Genomic DNA, 18,037 nt, shown 5'->3' with positions numbered 1-18,037 from the left:
TTCCGCAGTGCTCAAGCCCACGCAGCCGGGAACACACAAAGCCAGCTGAAGACGCGCCCCGAAGGGCGGCCCTCCCCACTGCCCGGAGCGGAGCCACCGCGGGGTCGGCTCACCCTGGCGGCCTGCAGCTTCTCGCGCATGCGCTCCCTCATGGAGAACTCCGCAAAGCCCGTTCTGGAGGCCGACGGGATCGGAGGTAAGCCTAGAACATAGAAAAACACGACTGTAAACCAACATTTTTTTCCCAAAGGGAAGATTAGATTAAAAACGAGACAAGAGAATGCAAATTTATTTTGCAAATTTAGGACTCTGCATGCGCCAACGAGAAATAATGCTGACAGCGACCCATCGGACCCCATCAGCACAGGCCTCAGCTTCTTTGAGATCCACGGCGACAGGCAGCCTCGGTCCTGCTGGAGCTGGGCCTTGCGCGAGGCCTCGGGCAGAACAGAAAAAACACGAGGAGGGCATGGAACTGCGGGAGGGACAGCCGGGTAGGAGGCCGTGATCTCCAAACAAACTCTGAGAATTTCCGAGAGGGAAAATGCTATGCAGAGCTTCTGAAGCTGGAATATGCTAGTACCAGAGTTCGTCTCTGACAGAATACCAGCATTCGCTACAACCCAGCTTTGGAAGTGCTAGACTAGAGAATCTCTTTGCCACTTTTCAAGGATTCAACCAACCGATAGTTATTAAGCACCTGTTAGGTGTGCAAGGCATGAGGGGTGGAACAGTGAACAAGCAAACAAATGTCCCACCGTCATGGAGGGTATCTGCCGGTGGGCCGGAGGGGACCGTTAACAAGGAGGATATCTAGAATGACGGTGGCACAGAGGTCGTAGGAAGGCCGACAAAGCAGGATGGAGGACGAGGAGGGCCAGGAAGGAGGGGCGTGGTGCAGTTTTAAGTCCAGTGGCCAAGCAGGGGCTTCGGGGTGACGTTGGAACAGGCAAAGCAGGGGGACAGTAGGGGACAAGCATTTTAGCTACAGGTGCCATGGCTGAGACAGGGCCACACCACCTGTGGGGCCAGAGCAGAGCGGGGGACCCCAGGGGAGGGGAGAGGGAGTGCGAGGTTTCTGGGTCATAAAGACAAGGCGGAGACGAACTGTGTGGGTGCAGATCACCCAACAGGGTGTGGCTTTACCTCCCAGTCAACGGAGAGCCACCGGAGGATTTGAACGGAGTGACGTGACTTGGTTCCCACCAGTCCACCCTGGCTGCTGGGCTGCGAACAGGGGCGAGGGGACCCGGAGAACCGCGATACTCTGGGTGAGAGTTCGGGGTGGCTTGGGGCCGGCTGGTGGGGGGGGGGGGGGTGTGAGAGTGGTCCTGCTTTAGATCTGTCCTAAAGGCAGAGCAAACAGCACCTGCTGATAGAGTAGACGCGGGCAGGCGGACAGAAAGATGGGAATGACAAAGGACTCCGAGGTTTTGACCTTGGAGCAGCGGCAGAGCTAAAACGCCCGTGGAGTGAGATGGGGAAGCTGCAGGAGGAACGGGTTGCGGTGGGGAGAAGGAGACGGGAAGCCCAGTTTCAGTTGAGGAAGCTGTGTCTCACAATTGATCACAGGCCGGCAAGGACTTGGGGTGCAGCAGCGAGGGGGACGCCCAGCCAGGAGAGTGGAGTCTGGAAGGAAGAAGGTGGGAGCAGAGGAAGGTGGGAGCGGAGAGCTCAGCAGTGCTGCCGAGAGGCAGGGAGAGACAGAGAGCTGGCTGCCGTGCTGAGCGACCGACTGTGCCTCCGTGCGCGACTGCAACGGGAACAGCTCTGACGGGGAGTGGGGGCGTGAGTTAGAGTGCAGTAGGTTCCAGGTTGTATGCAAAAATGGGGCCACATGACTTTGGGGGGGGTTTGCTGTAAAGGAGTTTTTTTGGAAAAAGCTTTCCCTTATAACTAATCATAACAATGTATGTTTTATATTCTTTGTGCTCCTGTATGAGATGGTCGGTCAGGTGCAGCCACGGAGGAGACAGCAGAGAGGCCTGGGACACGAGGTCCACTATCCTCCCAGGTCCTAGAGCCGCCTGCAGGGCGGACCCCACAGGGCTGCACGGGAAGACACCAGGCGGCCAGGGAGCAGAAGGCAGGAGCAGGGAGAGCTCAGGCCCCGGCCTCTGTTGGGGTTGCCAAGGGAAAGACAGGGCAGGGCAGGGAGAACAGCCCAGCACTGGCCAGTTTGGGGAGCCGAGTGGGCTCCGGTCTACGGGGTGGTCTCCTGTCTCCTGGTGCCGGGCCCTGGGCTGGTTCAGACGGAGGACTATCGCCTGCTGGGGAGCGAGGGCCAGGCAGCAGGGGCTGGGCCCCGCACTGGTGGGTCTGTGCATCGGGCAAGCTCCGGTCCGGGGCCCTTTGTCCTCTCTGAGAATGAGCTAGCCTCTCCCCAGCTAGAAAGGTTTATTTTTTCTTAAGATGTCAGACACCATAATATTCAGAAAATAAAAAATTCTGTGGAATAGAGTGTACTGTTTATTTATACTTGTCTCTCAGCACTGTGTGAGCGAGTAGTGTCTCCACTGGAGGGGAACTTTCCGGCATTCCTGCCTCCCCCAAGACGCGTCCTCTGACTAGAATGTTCTTTCCCTTCTGCAGCCGCGGGGCTCCGAGAACACCCAGACCCTGCTCCCCTGGGTGGCTCTCCTGGCTCACCCTGCCCCTTGGACAGGTGTTTCCTGGGTCCGTCTTTGCACCTCCCTGTGGGTTTTAGAAAGTATGCCCAAACAAAACGGTCTATTATTTCCTTTCTTTGGCATCAAGTTTCACCAGGTTGCGAATTCCCTTTTCAATCAATGCTGAGACGTTGGCTCTGAAGCGCTTTCATCAGAGAAGCCAGCACGAGTGAACGGAAAACAGATGTCCGTAACGAAGAAATTTCTGTTCATAAGAAACCACTTAACATTTGATCGTTACTCCCTAAAGCGGGGCTGCGAGCCGGACTCACGGGGGAATGTGTGCACTTTTGTTCTAGATATGTGTTTGATTTGGAACGAGGGCCTGCTCGGCGCAGCGCTTGCTTTGTGTGGAATGTCCTGACTGTGTACGCGTTTGAACAGCAGATTAGAAGACAAAGCGTTCCCTGCGTAGATCCGTGCTGCCGTTAACCAGGGCCGTGGTACCTCTGGGCGTGAGGCCGGTGCAGTGGAGGAGGCCATACAACTAGGGGTGCTGGTGTATGAGTGTCTGGATGCTGTCTGACCTTGACAATGCTCGGAGCCCCGAAGGAATGCGGCAACGTGGAGAGGGTTGCAGGTTCAAGGTGAGGAGCTGCGTGGTAGCTCTGAGGGGCATGCCAGAGCCACGAGAGGTCTGGGAAGTCAAAGTTCTGGCCTCAGGGGAACAGACACAGTTGCAAGAGTATGGCGGGCATGGAGGTGGGGATGGTGAGGGCCAGGAAGGCCGTCTGGAGACAACGGGCCACCCAGCCGGCATTGAGGAGTGCCGTGTGTGTGCACCAGCGCCGTGCTGAGCGGAGCGGACAGTCAGTGTCTGTCCTCAACGAGTCCTAGTCCAGCGGGGAGGGGAGGCCGTGTGCCAACGAGAAAGACTTCAGGCACTCACACGGGCCAAGGCCCACAAAACATGGAGCATGTCTGTTCAGCCACATGGGGTGGGGGTGGACAATGGGGAAACTTCCCAAAGGAGGTGACATATATACTGGTTTTTGAAAGGTAAGGAGCTGGGAAAAGACAAACAAACAAAACCCCAAATAGAGAAGGGGTTGGCCTAGGTGGGGAGAACCAGGTGTGTGATTTACCTGAGTGGCACACTTTGGGGGAAAAATACGGCACAGCCAGGCCGACAATCTTGCGAAGACTCTGAGCTGGCCCCCTGCCCGTATGCAGAGTCCCCGGGGGGCCCTGACACCCCTGCAGACAGTGCCAGTTGTAGCACTGCCCCTGTTCCCTCCGGGGGCAGCCGTGAACCATACCACCTTCAAAGACCAGCCAGGGTGGAGATTTGTGGGTGCATAGCAACGCTATCTGTAGCGCGGCTTCCGGGGGTCCACTGACTGGAGCTGGCGTTCAGCTCCACCGTCCCAGCTGCTGGTCCTCTCTGAACACGGTTCCCTAGTTTGTAGAGCGATGCCTGGTGGTGGGGCTGTTCTGGGACTAGACTAATGTGACGCATGTAAAGCCCTTAGCATGGTGCCTGTCACGTCTTAGCCTCAAGAGAGGTAATTATTTCTGTTAGTGACTTAGCATAGAGCTTTTCTCCCAGCTGGAGGAGGCCACCGCTGGGTATGCACCAGGCCCTCTGAGGGATGCTTTCGGTACATCAGCGGATTTCATTGCTCCAACAGCTACACAAAGCCAGGCTTTCATTATCCCCATTTTATCACTGAGGCTCCCGTGGCTTAGGTAGCTCTGGTTATTGCTCCAGCCCCCATGACCAAGGGTCATGAAATAAACCCTTGTATTAAATGACCTCCAACAAAGAGCCCGAGACCTCTCAGTGGGAGAAGGACGGCCTCTTCGACACATGGTGTTGGGAAGCTCCTTATCCACCCTCGAAAGAATAAAGCCGGTCCCTTACTGGACACCACACAGGAAAATAAACCCAAAACGGACTACAGACCTAAATGCAAGACCTGAAATTCTAACACTCCTAGAAGAAGCACAGAGGAGACCTTCACCACACCGAGTCTGGCAAAGATTTCTCGAACACGACACAAAACCCAGGCAACGAAAGCGAAAACGGACCAAAGGGACCACCTCAAACGTCGACGTCTGGTGCGTCCGAGGACACGCCCACAGAGCGAAAAGGCAATGATGAAATGGGAGAAAACAATGCAAACCCTCTGCCCGACAAGGGGTCATTCTCCAGATCGTATAAAGAACTCCTACAACCCAATGACATTAACAGCAAAGCAAAGAACTTGATGAGAAAGTGGACAATGAATGCACCTTTCCCCAAACATCACATACACAAGGTCAATGGGCACAGGGAAGGACGCTCAGCATCGTTTGTCGGCAAGAATGGAACCAAGAGACACTCACTCCGCGGGCCTCGGCGGGCCGACACTCCCAGGAGCTGGGTGTTGGGGTCGGGATCCTCCGGTGCCGCCTCCTGCGGGCCTCCGAGGTCGGCTCTGCCGGACACCATCTCCGCGGGGCCGGCGGTGCGCAGCTGCGGGCAGAGGGGCGGAGGCTGTGACTCTCAGGGCTTCGGTGGACTCGCGGGGCCTGTCTCGGGATGGGGTGGGCCCTCGAACAGGGAACAGACCCGCGCACTGTTCAGGCCTGGATAACCGCGGTCGCCGCTACCTGCATCTCAGCAGCCACTCCGCAGGGAGGCGGGGCCAACCCTGCGTTTCTCTAAGAGCATCCCCAAAATAAAGTGAACATTTCCACATCTTCTACGTATGATGTCCAGAGCGCTGCAGAGCGACATTGGGAGAGACGGGGAAGCAGGGAAGGCACGACCAGACTATTTGATTCCAACTCCAACTCGTTTGGGAACAGCTGTTCGGTGTCCCTGGGTGACCCAGGGCGAAGAGTCGCCCCTGGTGTCCTCCCCCGACTCTCAGAGGAGGGGCAGGCAGGTGAACGTGGAGGTGGCCAGGGAGGCCAAGGCTGAGTGACGGCCTTTTCAATGGGCTGAAGGCTTGAACTCAGATGTACCGTGGGACTCTGGGAGGGCCGTCGGACTGCTAACTTCCCTCCTTCCCTCTCAGTGAAAGAAGGGGAATTAAAAAGCCCATCCACTGAGATGCTGCTACATATCGGGCATTGCACAAAGCACGGAGATTCTGGCTTCAATGAATGGCCTGGGTAGCTGGGGTGGGGCGGGGGGGTGGAATCTGAGGCATCTGCTTAAAGGAAAAAGTGCCCCAGTGACTGTGAAGTGGCAGTGGGGTTGAGAATCATTCCCGAAGGTTTGTCACAAAGCCCCAGCGGCTGCTGTGCGGTTGGTGACGGGGCTCTCGTGCCTGTTCAGTTAGTGAGCTGATGCCTGGGGACTGAGATGCCTGACCCTGGGCTCCATTCTCTGCCCCAGGCCCCCTAATCCTGGTCGCCCAGCTCACCCTTCTTGTGGCCCTTGCTCTAAGCACTTGCCCTTTTCCTATCTGCTCTGGGCCACGGCCGCCTCCTTGGGTCCCCTGGCCCTTCGCTGCTGAGCCACTGCTCATCCTGCAACAAGAGGCTAAAGCTCTCTGAGTGGCCAGAGGGACCAGCCACGTGGCTGGGCAGCACCTCCCATCCCCTGGGCCCTCCCCTGGGTGGCTCTGTCTCAGCTGCAGGAGCAGAAATCTGCCCTGAAGCCGGGCTGGTTACAACGGCAGTGCACTGGGGAAGAGGAGCTGAGGGGACGGTTTCTTCCCTGTGGGGGGGCTCTCGGGTGCCCTGCCCACCTCCCCACTTTCCCCGCCACCCTTCCACGGGCCCCATCTCGTGGCTGCTGGCTCAAAATGGCGCTTCCGTCCCTTCCTTTCCTGGCTGGCATCCCGGGTGTTCCAAACAAATCGTCCATCCAGGGAAGGCAAGGACTCGTACCAAGGGATTTTATTACCTTGCGAAGTAGACCTTGCACTCGCTTGGGGGGTGCTCCCGGTTAAGGGGGGGCGACTGCTGCAGCGAGGAGAGCTGGGGGCGGGACTGCCTGCAGTGCTGGGAGTCAGGAGTGGGCCTCCCGCTCCGACTGAAGCGGAATTCCGACTTGGAGAAAGGGAGGGGGGGGGGGCACGGGGGTTCCTCAAGATTTGCAGTCCTGCACTGCCATCTATCGTCTTAGTTAATAATGGCCTGTGATGACAACCCTGCCCGGGGCCCTTTCCATCATTTCTAGACTTCTCTCCCAGGGGCGGGTAACCTTGGAGGAAAAATGTCCCTGTACTGACCGGGGTCCTGTCTCGAGTGTCTTGCATGCCACATGAGGGCTTCCCCTGGGCCACCCACAGGTCCCCACCTCCCCCAGGGGAGGATGCGTGGCTCCCCCCACCCCTGCCCCGTGGGTGCAGGTGGGTTGTGAACCAACAGTTCAAGACCCTACCTGTCTCTTTCTTCTTGGTCTGTGAGCCTTCGCAGTCTTCTCTCTTCCTGCATCTGCATCCTCATCATTTTCCATGACCTCCTTTGACAAAATGCAAATGACAGAGTCGTCAGTGGTGTGTCACTTGATGTGTGTGTGTGTGTGTACATTTAGAAAGAACCGTTAAGAGAGAAAGGGGGGTGATTTCTAGGTGCTGAAATTAAAATCACCATCCTGCCCCGGGGCCTCCATGCACTGAGGCTGAGTGTGGGTGGACCAGCCATCCCCAGCTGCTCTTCCCAGAACAGGTGCACCCTTGAAAAGTTACTTCCAAATGGGAACCCTGGGAATGAGATGACGGGGCTTCCCTAGCCCCAGGTGCTCCTTCGGCATAGGGCATTTATTGAGCGCTTACTGTGTTCCTGGCACTGGAGGGCACAGAGACACCCCCACCTTCCAAAGTCACACCCTGAGGAGCAGCTAACAAGGGAACCTGCTGGGGCCGGCGGGCTGGCCCAGACGAAGGACCCTCACACAGGATGGCCCAGAACCTTGTGCAGGGACTCCAGGGCTGGGCTTCCCTGCACCCCGGGTCTTACTATCGGGGGGAGAATAATGATAACACACGTGGAATCACGGTGGAAGTTTTGATTTAAAGAAACACGTAGCAGATCTTTCAAAACAGCGAGACATCCTTCAACAGCGCAAACTTTGTTTTCTTTTCCCATACGGCATTTTCTCGAGTTCTAGTCATAAAACGTCAGAGCGGAGTGCACTCAGGTTGTCAGGCGTTCAACTTGTCTAGCGCTGAAGGTTTTCAGACCGGGGAGCAAGCGCCGCTGGGCATAAGAGTAATTGCAAGATAAAGCCGGAACCTCTCCCTAGTACACCAGCTTTATTAGAGTTTTTCTCTAAAACTGGGAACTTTAAAATTTTCATACAGAAACAAACTTGGAACACAAAGCGTGGGTTTTGATGATATCAGAGTTCAAAGACGTGTAACCGTAGGTCATTGGCCGAGGCTCCAATCACACATCGCGCCCTTGGGTGTCGGGATCGGAGGAGACGTGAACTTCAGTGACAGCGGAGGTGACCCGGGGCATGGGCGCGGTGTGGGCTGCTTCCCCGTCTCTGACTCACCCTCTGGGGGCAGGGCTCACTCGGACCTTGCCCTTCGGGTGCCCACCCGGGAGGGAGTGCTCTGAGCTCAGAAACTCGCCACCTGAGATTACACGCACAACGCTGATAGCACTGCGGTACGCAAGTGTGGTTCCTCAGTCAAGTCTAAGTTCTTGCTGGCGTAGAGTGGCCTTATGAGAAATCCAGGTTCTTTTTTCACTTTCCAATCATGGTTCGATCCTCCATCAATGGAAAGCCGTGGGGTGGGACTTCAAATTACATAGAAGGAAACTCCACGAGGGCCCAGGGGTGTGCACCCCGCTGTACCCCCGGGGCCCGGAGGCACAGCAGGCATCTGCTGTGTGAATGAATGAGCAGGCGTAGAGTGACGAGGCTGTATCTGGGAAACGTGTTCCTTTAGTCTTTTTGAAACACTGTTGAAAAGAGTGTAGTGTCTCCCTGACTGTCTCCGTGGTCTCCAGTCAGGGAGCCCTGGAGCCAAGGCAGAGGCAAGGATTGAGGGGAGTAAGTCCCCCTGTTTGGGGGTCTACAGTCTCCAAACTGGAGACAGCCCTCCTTCTCTGTCCTAGACAGTGTTTAATGATGTTTGGGCACATTGAGTCAGAAATGGCTGGACTCCACAAGACGGAGGATTTGATCGGTGGGTCTAAGCTATGCTTGCTACCTTCACCCTGAATTTCTTTGGAAATCTGTGGGCTTCAGGAGAGCTCGCTCCTATAGCAGGTGGTGCCTCAAAACTGCTGTGTGTCAGAGTCCATGACCAGGGGACAAGCAGAAGCAAACCCCTGCCAGCTGCCTTTCCTGCACTATCCCCCCCCCCTCCCCACCACGTGCCCGACACAGCCCCCTCCGCGTGCAGTGCCGTGGCCCGGCATTTCATGCTTGTTGCTGGCCGAGCTTCCTCCCTCGCAAACACGTGTGATGTGAGTGCACAGCCCACACAAACACAGCCCGAGAGGGTATCTAATCAACCACGTACCTCTGTGATTATTTTCATTTTTTCTTCCTTGGGATCCATTCTGGCTGTGATGGCTCCTCCCTGACAGACAAAGAACAAAGAAGTCACGCCTTTGTGTCCATGGAATGTCTTTCTTACTGTTGATAGATGCGAAGCTGACCTCCCTGGGCAGGGAAGTGCTTGACTTGAGTAGACGCCCCATTCACCAGGAACACGTCCTCACAGACCCAGGGCTGGTGGGGATGACCCCTTGGGGAGCAGGGGGGCTGCCAGGCCTTCTGTTCCCATCCGCCTGCCACGGAGCCTTCCTGGGCAGCGTGGGGGGAGGCAGGAAGAGGCCCTGCCCTTGCAGGGCCCAGCTCCGGAAAGATACTTCCCAGCCTCAGACCTCCACCTTCCCACTCCTCCTTTCTACCCTTGACCTTGGTTCTCATTTCACTGAGCCAGAGATGAGACCAGAGGGGGCTCCCACATCTCCCTCTTCCTCCCCACGGAAGCATGTCCCCTCCTCTGCTCCCACTTGCTACTGTGAGCTGTCCCTGCTCACATCCACGGCCCTCCCTTCCTCCAGAGCCTGACCAGGACAGCTTCCCCCTTCCACCCAGAGGGTCCTTTCCTCTGGCCTTGTCGGCTCACTGCTCCCAGCGCACAAAGTGCTGTAATTGGCCCTTCCTTTAAAAATACCTTCCCCAACTTCATGTTTCCTTCTAGTTGTTGCTCAGCTTTTCAATCTTCTACAGGAAAACTCCTTGAACCTTCTCTTCCCAGTCGGCGTTTTGAGCTCAGCACTTCCTGAAACTGCTCTTGCCAGCGACCCCTGTGCCACCACATCTACGGATGGGTCCTCAGTCCTCATCTTCCTCCACCCGACGGAGAGATGTGTAGGAAGGCATGTGACCCGTCACTTTCTTTTTTTAAAAAATATTTTATTTATTTTTTTTAGAGAGGGAAGGGAGGGGGATAGAGAGAGAGAGAAACATTAATGTGCGGTTGCTGGGGGTCATGGCCTGCAACCCAGGCATGCACCCTGACTGGGAATCGAACCTGCGACACTTTGGTTTGCAGCCCGAGCTCAATCCACTGAGCTATGCCAGCCAGGGTGCATCACTTTCTTTTCCTTGACATGTTGTCTTCACTCGGCTCCTGGGACACACCATCTCCTGGTTTTCCTCCTGCCCGCAGGCTGCTGCTTCTCAGACTCCTGGGCGGCTTCTCCTCGTCTCCCGACTACCCCATGGGGGTGCCCTGGGCTCAGCCTGCTTCTACTCATTCCCTGGGGCGGTCTCATGCTGCTGTTTGGCTTTAAATACCATCGACCTGCTGATATTCTCTCTCCAAGTTACCTCCTGGGCCCACACGTGTCCCCAAAACTCCAGACTCACGTGTCCAAGTGCGAGAGGGATATGGGTTTAACGCGCTCCAGATGGAGCTCCCTGTCCGGACATCCAACCGGCTGGTCCTGCGGCCTCCCTTGTGGCCATAAACAGAACTGCATTTTGCTCAGGCTGAATTGAAACCTTCCAGTCATTCTTGATTCTGATCTGACTCTCACAGGACACACCGCATCCAACCCATCAGACACCCATCCAGCTTTGCCTTCCGATCATATTGAGAATTCAACCACCTCCAGCTACCACCTCCACTGTTATCCCTTTGGTGGGGCACCCCTGTCTCTCACGTGGCCTCACCCAAAGACCCCCTAACTTCTCTGATTCCCACCTTATGCATTTACAGTTGAAATCAGAGCAAATTGTTTAAAATTTAAGTGAGATCAAGTCATTCCTCCATGCAAAATCCTCCAAAGACTTCCCTTTCTCAACATGATAAAATTCCATTTTTTTTCAATAGCCAGCTCATTGCTGCAGGTTCTGTGCTCGAGTCCTCTGGCCTCGGGGGTGGGGGGGAGTCTGGGCACTTGCTGTTCTCTCTGCATGGCACGCTCTTGCCCCAGAGGTCTGCGGGGCTCTCTCTCTTGTTCAGCGCCTCAGGACTCTGTTCCAAGTTCATTCTGTCGGAGCGGTCCTCCACGAACACTCCCAACACGGTGCTGACCTTCCCCTTCACCCTCCTGGAGCTCAGTACCTACCCTACAAGGATCTATTTCCCCTCAGCACTTATCACCCGCCGACATGCATCTTCATTTGTGATCGCCTGCCCATTCCCCATTAGAATATGAGCTACAAGAGAGCAGGAGCACCCCCAGAGCCCAGGACTCTGACACACGGCAGAGTCTCAATACATACTTTTCAAGTGAATGCCTGCATCTCTCTACTGGCTGTGTCCTCACAGCCCCATCCTGGAGCCCGTCAGAGCTTCACTGTCCCCTTGGGGCCGCCGTGAAGAATGAGTGAGCACGTGGGAGGGGGTGGAGTATGAGGGCTGGCAAATCATAAGCCCTCGCTGGTATCCCTGGAGGCCGTCTTAACTTGGATTCATCCAGCCCACCTAAGGTGTTCAAGGTGTTGCTGACCCTCAGGGGGAATTAGCGTGTTAAAGGGAAGTAGAGCACCCGAATTTCTAGCGTCTCCCACCCAGACCCCCTCAAAGGCTGCAGACAATCGAGGCGGGGAAACAAGAGAAGCAGCCGAGAAAAGGAGAGGGAGAGGAGGTACTCTAGAGAGCGCCAGGGGGCGGGTAATACCAGTGAAATTCCCACGGGCGCACAGGCGCTCTGATCAACAACTCCGAGCCCTGCGAACTAGAACGAAGGAGCTGGGAAATGTTCCCGTGACTTAAAAAGAGATTTTTTCCAGTGAATTAAAAAATGTTATGTATGAAAGGAAGAAGTAGAAAATGAAAAATGTAACAGGGTTGCCTTTTTCTTCTCATTCTTTCCTGGTCATTACCTTTGAATGAGTTTCTAAGGAAATCAGATGACATCAAAATTTATTTTTTTTATGAACACTCTTGCTAAGAAAAGATACATCAATATGGCCCAACATTAATATGCAGCTTGTCAGCCCGAGCACGGAGTGCTTCTTCGTACATTTCCATTGACAATATCAAAATAACAGCCGTGATTCGCTGCAGGCTCACTCCCAGCTCCCTCCAGATAATGTGTTATCACTAGGTCTCACAACAACACTGCCGGCTTAGCAGCGCCTGCCTCGGTTTACATGAAAGGAACCGGAGGTGTCCCCTGAGGTCGCCTCTGACAGGCTGCGCGATTTGCCCAAGAGTATCGCTGTTAAATGTGGCGTTCAGAATCTGACTCCCGCACGACTTCAGAGTCCTCCCTCAGGCGTCTCTGCGCCTCCGTCTGTCTCACCACGTGCTCCTGTTTTGTCAGTGGCATCAGAAGCTGTTCCGTGAGCCCGTGATGCTGGACATATTTACACCGGAAAACTGCGGAGCGCCGCGCCAGTGAGCAAGAGCGCTGGCGACGTTAGGTCCATGATTTCTGTAGCTCAGTACAGAACACCGAACACATTTTTGAAGGGAAGTTCCGATACCTTCACCCGGACGAACGGACTGTCCTCAGAGGATCGAAGTCACACATTCAACAGGCTGTAGGGAGGAAGGAATGAAGGTGTACGAAAAGGGCAGAACCGTCTTCATCTCAGCCTCGGCTGCTCAGAACACTGAACACAAGATGGGCACCCCTGTCCGGGACGGTGAGCACATGGGTTCCCAGAGAGAGCGAGGGCTTTGCAAAAAGATGGCATGGCCTGGGTTCCGATTCCAGCCGCACGCACCAGCTGTGCGCTCTTGGAGCGACGCCTACACCTCTCAGAGGAGACGCATGTCCCTCCTCCGTCTGTGAGCGTGTGGTCGCGACTCCTCCCTCGGTGGGGGTCCTCTCGCCAGGGGTAACTAACTGGTAGAAGGTGGGCAGTGAAACGCTGAGCAAACGCCTAGGAGTCTCCCTTCTGTTTCCACTGACGGGGCCTCCGAAGCCGCCCCCGCCCTCCTACCCCACACGGGCGGTTTCCCCTGAGCCCGGCGCTTAGCTTCTCTGTTTCTTCCTGTTCCAGCTGGAGCCTGGAGCCCTGGCGGGTGCCACTCGCATCCTTTTGAGTTCATCCCCCAGTTCTGCAAGTAATTCCAGCCAAAGAGCTTTAGAGGATCGTTTAAGCAGCTCCATATCCCAGGCACTGGCTTCAAAGAGCTTATATAAATATTGGAGCTGCACTGGGATACGTGCCTGGGGTGCTGACAGGACGCACCGAGTGCCCCCAGGCCCTCCCCGAGGGGTCCTGCTGGTCTCTGAGCGCTGCAGTCCCTTCTATAAATCTCCCATTGCTCTGTTATTGGTTTACAGTCCGTCTTCCTGGGAAACTCGGAGCTTCTGTCCGGGTCCGGCTCGATTTCGTGCACTCTGAATTGCCAGCACGTGGCCTGGTGCATTGTTAATATTCAATACATGTTTCAATGGATGGCTCTGTAAATGAGCCCTCGGGGAGAGAGGCAGAGACACCGTGTGCTGGCGCTGAGTTGATTTGCAGAAGTTCCATGAAAAATTAATAACGTATTGTACATGTATTTCCCGTTAGACTTTATGAGCTTCTCACAGGGATCCTCAGCCCTTTGTCGTGGGCCCTTGGCTGTCTAGTGCCAAGGAAAGGGGGGTTTGCAATAGCTACTCCTGAGCCCTTTGAACCGGTGTGGGCTAAGGGGCCCAGAAGGGTACCACGCAGCCCACCCTTCTGGGAGACTGGAACCTAGTGGGCTGGCCTGGGCATCCCAGGAAGCGGAATGACTGTCTGGGAGGAATTCTCCCAGGGGCTGCCGCAGGCTGACTTAATGTTGCTGCAAACCAGGCTCCAGGCGGCAGCTCTAATCAAAGCGCCTGAAGGATGCTGCTGTGCGTTTCAATTCCAGAAACTGGAACGTGGATAAAAAGGATGAGAACCCCTAACGTGACCAGTCCCTCAGTCTGCTCAGCACCCGAGGGGAGGGGCTGAGCCCCAAGGCGGGAACTGAGAGCCAGCCCCCAGCGGCCCTGCTCAGGGAGGAGGAGGAGGAGGAGGAGGAGGAGGAGGAGGGATTTACCTTAAGAAACTTTACAAGGGCACGTGGCAGATTCTGCTTTCTGGGGCGAAGGGGAGGTGGAGAGAGACAGGTCTCACTGTGGCGTCTTCTCTGAGGTCAAAGGGAAAGGCCGAACGCTGGGGGCCGTCCCAGGGCTCCGGCTCCAGGGAAGCTGCAGCCAAGTCTTCGCAAAAACACCCACTTAGCAACTCGTTCCTAAGGAAGGTCACTTGGCGGCTTTTTTTTTTTCTTTTAAAGTGACAGGTTACTCCTCATCGGGGAACATGAATGTGCTGAGCCCAGGAGCGCCACCTGCAGGACGAGGACAGAGAGAAATCAGCTTGGGGAGGAGGAGCTGGGCAGAAAGTAGGTCAAGCTTTGAGAGCTGCAGGTCAGGGGGTCACTGGGCGTTTCTGGTACAGACAGGCCGTGCTCGTGCTCGGAAGCAGGCGGCTTAGCTCCATAAAGGACATCATTTCTGGGGGGGAGGGGGCATGTCTCCTCTGTGGCAAAGGCGCCCTGGCTGTGCTCCGGGCCCCGGTGGATGTGCCTGTGGGAGAATGAATGTGCCCAGTTAATCTCCATTTATCCTCTGAATCCCCTAAAATTGCTGAAGATATAAATGTTATGGCTCCGAAGAGCAGAGAGAATGAGGGCAGAGGCAGAGCTGAGGGAAGAGTGTGGGGTGAACAGACCAAAGCGAGCCACGCGCCCAGCATGCCGGTCTGTGTGTCTGCGTGTCTGTGTGTCTCTCCATGTTTCTGTGTATCTGTATCTATCAGTGTGTGTGCCCATGTGCATGTGTGTGTCTCTGTGTGCCTCTGTGTATTTGGGTGTGTGTGTGAGTGTATCTACGTTTGTGTATCTGTGTGTCTTTGTGTGGATCTCCGTGTGTCTGTGTCTATACATGTCTCTCCATTTCCATGCATCTGTGTGTGATTCTGCACGTGTGTTTATCTCTGTGTATGTCCATGTGCACACGTGTGTCTCTGTGTGAGGGGGACAGGAGAGCACGAGAATGAGGAGACGAGCTGTTCACTCTGCAGAACCCCAGAGAGGCCCCCGAATTGCCTCAGTAGGGTGCTGGGCTGAACGTGTCCTTCTGCCACGGGTATGCCGGCGTCCTAACCCTCGGCACCTCCGAGTGCGGCCTGCTTCGGAGACGAGGTCTTGGCGATGAGGCCATTGGACCGGGTCCCGATCCAGTGTGACGGTGTCCTTATAACCCAAAGGGGAATCTGCGCACAGAGACGCACACGGAGGGAAGACCTTGTATACGCACGGGAAGGACGGCAGCCACAGGCCCAGGAGCACCTGCGTTCACGGGAAGCTGGTGCCAGGCACGGGACTGACTCTCCCTCACAGCCCTCAGAGGCAGCCAACCTGCCAACGCCTTGATTTCTTACTGCTCGTCTCTAGGACTGTGAGTCGATACATTTCTGTGGTTCTAAGCCACTGAGTGTGTGGTACTTTGTCGCAGCAGCCTTGGGAAGCTAATACAGTCAGGTACCAGGAAAAGTGGGGAGAGCCATGGGGCTGACATGCGAGAAGATTTGAAGGCCTACACAGAGAGGGGCTAGCTTTTTAGGACCCTCCTTTGCTGCTGGCAGCCCGCTTAGTGCCAGTCCTCCTCACCCCCTCTCCTTCTGCCACTGGGAGGAGACTGGGGGCTCCGAGGGAAGTTGAGTCATAGACGCTCTGGGGTCAAGTGCCCCCCAGGCAGGGCAGAGGGTGCTTGCGTTTCAGGGCTGACACGGAACACTGAGCGGGAGGCGGGCAGGGTGCTCTCCTTCTCGCAGAGCCGAGGCAGCCAACAGTACACCTGGAGAAACGGAGCGCCACAAAGAGCAGGTCCCAGACACTGGCATTTCTGGATCCCCCGATGAAAGAAACCAGCCTGTCACTCTTACAATAAAGTGTTCCAGAGAAAACGAGAGGACCTCAGGTTGAGAAATCTCACACTTGTAGACATAGAGACAACCAACAAAGAAAGAGAGAAAGAGGAAGAAAGAAAGAAAGAAAGAAAGAAAGAAAGAAAGAAAGAAAGAAAGAAAGAAAGAAAGAAAGAAAGGAAGGGAGGAAGGGAGGAAGGGAGGAAGGGAGGAAGGGAGGAAGGAGGAAGGAAGGAAGGAAGGAAGGAAGGAAGGAAGGAAGGAAGGAAGGAAGGAAGGAAGGAAGGAAGGGAAGGGAAGGGAAGGGAAGGGAAGGGAAGGGAAGGGAAGGGAGGAAAAGAAAAGAAAAGAAAAGAAAAGAAAAGAAAAGAAAAGAAAGAAAAGAAAAGAAAAGGCAAAACTTGTCAAAGAGGTAATACAAGGAAAGCTCTCCGAAGAGAAAGAGTAGGTCTTCAGACCGAAAGCACAAGGAGACAGCAGAGCACTGGCCTGTCTCAGTCTGTGCTCCGCGTGTGGTGAGAAAAATATTCTCCCCGGGATTCACAGCAGCATGGCTTGCGCTCTGCTGTTTAACTGTTTCTGCTATTCATACCTTGTAGAAACTCCCTAGGGGACACATTTTAAAAGCAGACGCAGGTCACGGTATCCCTGTGGGTGCTGGGCAAGGGCAGTCACGGGACTGTTCTGGAGGGACACACCTTTGAGCCGTCCGTTCAGGACAGCAGCAGAGAGACCTGCAGACGGTGAGCTCACCATCCAAAGTCGGGCAGCCCGGGGGGAACCATCCAGGAGTGCGCAGGCAACCTGAGGGCCCTGTTAGATGCCCAATAAGTTCTGATAGCACAGTGATCAGAGGAAGAATATAAAAAAAGTAATGAGCGTAATAGAGCTTAAAAGGAGACTTTGAAAATATAAAAGACGAGTGAGATACCATCAGAAAGGTCAGGAAAATGTGAAAAAGAACCAGCTAGAACTTTTAGACATGAATAATATGGTTATGCTTTTTTTTTTTTTTTAAGCAAAGCATGGGTTAAATATCTGATGAGAGGGCTGGAAAGAGAATTAATGATGTAAAGAAGAGATTTCATTTTTTGTTTTGCTTTCTTTTTTCTTAAAGAGTTTATTTTTTTATTTTTAGAGAGAGGAGAAGGGAGGGAGAAAGAGAGGGAGAGAAACATCAGTGTGTGGTTGCCTCTGGCATGCCCACAACGGGATACCTGACCTGCAACCCAGGCATGTGCCCTGACTAGGAATCGAACCAGAGACCTTTTGGTTCACAGGCCACCACTCAATCCACTGAGCCACACCAGCCACGGCATAAAGAAGAGATTTTAGAAAAGGAAAATCTGGCAGAGAGAGATGGACAATGGGGAAGAATGGATGAGAGTCACGGGGGAGAAATCGGGGAGATCCATGGAGCTTCAGGAGGGGAGCAGAGAGGGAGAAGATGAATGCAGGGTACTCAGTTGGGGGTTCTTGGTCAACTGCCCTAACTTCGCTAGATTTCAATGTCCTCATCTGTACAATGAGATGAATGACAGTAACTACTGCAGAGGGTTGTTATGAGGTTTATTAAGTTAATGATGATCAGACAGCAAATGCTGTACACTGTATTAAGTGGAACAAAGATGGCGAATGTCGTCTCAGATAATTTTAATAAAATACCACAGACCGGGTGGCTGAAACAATAATAGAGTCTGATTTTCTCACAGGGCTGGAGGCCGGGAAGCCCGAGGCCAAGCTGCCAGTTGCTGCGGTGCTGGGTGAGGGCTTGTGCCTGGCCACTGTCTTGCTCTGTCCTCACGGGGCCTTTCCTGGATGCGCTCAGGTGGAGAGAGACATAACTCTCCCCTCCTATCGGACATCCCCGATTGGGATTAGCACTCCACTCTTACAACCTCATTTAACAGAAATTACCTCCTAAAATTCCTGTCTTCACATACAGTGACATCGAGGGGCAGGGCAGCAACCTGGGAATTTGCGGGGACGCGTTCAGTCTATGGCAGATGTTTATGGTACGAGATCATTCACTTGAAGCAAACAGCTGTCACACAGGCAGAATTTGCTCACCTCTCTTGTGCTGGTTCTCCTTCTGATTATAACCTCC

General features: G+C 54.6%; 1 protein-coding gene across 5 annotated transcripts in view; it reads right to left on the bottom strand.

Annotated features, from left to right (window-relative positions):
- The window catches only part of CC2D2A (coiled-coil and C2 domain containing 2A), a 92,555-nt gene extending 78,214 nt beyond the window's left edge, over nt 1-14,341 (bottom strand). For 3 of the 5 annotated variants that reach the window (XM_036018862.1, XM_036018857.1, XM_028507974.2), the window contains exons 1-5: nt 14,060-14,340; nt 9,089-9,148; nt 6,991-7,071; nt 4,998-5,127; nt 114-202 (exon numbers count right to left, since the gene is read on the bottom strand). In XM_036018862.1, the coding sequence (XP_035874755.1) occupies nt 114-202; nt 4,998-5,127; nt 6,991-7,071; nt 9,089-9,127 (339 nt within the window). In that variant the 5' untranslated portion in view covers nt 9,128-9,148; nt 14,060-14,340. Of the gene's footprint in view, nt 1-113; nt 203-4,997; nt 5,128-6,990; nt 7,072-9,088; nt 9,149-14,059 lie in introns of all 5 variants that reach the window. The other 2 variants (XM_036018850.1, XM_036018873.1) reach the window with 1 other exon arrangement.
- Nucleotides 14,342-18,037: the final 3,696 nt, after the last annotated feature.

Source organism: Phyllostomus discolor, chromosome 1 (genome assembly GCF_004126475.2).
Source record: "Phyllostomus discolor isolate MPI-MPIP mPhyDis1 chromosome 1, mPhyDis1.pri.v3, whole genome shotgun sequence".
Taxonomy (NCBI): Eukaryota; Metazoa; Chordata; class Mammalia; order Chiroptera; family Phyllostomidae; genus Phyllostomus; species Phyllostomus discolor.
Note: the sequence above shows the minus strand (reverse complement) of the source record. Positions and strands in the feature narration are given on the sequence as shown.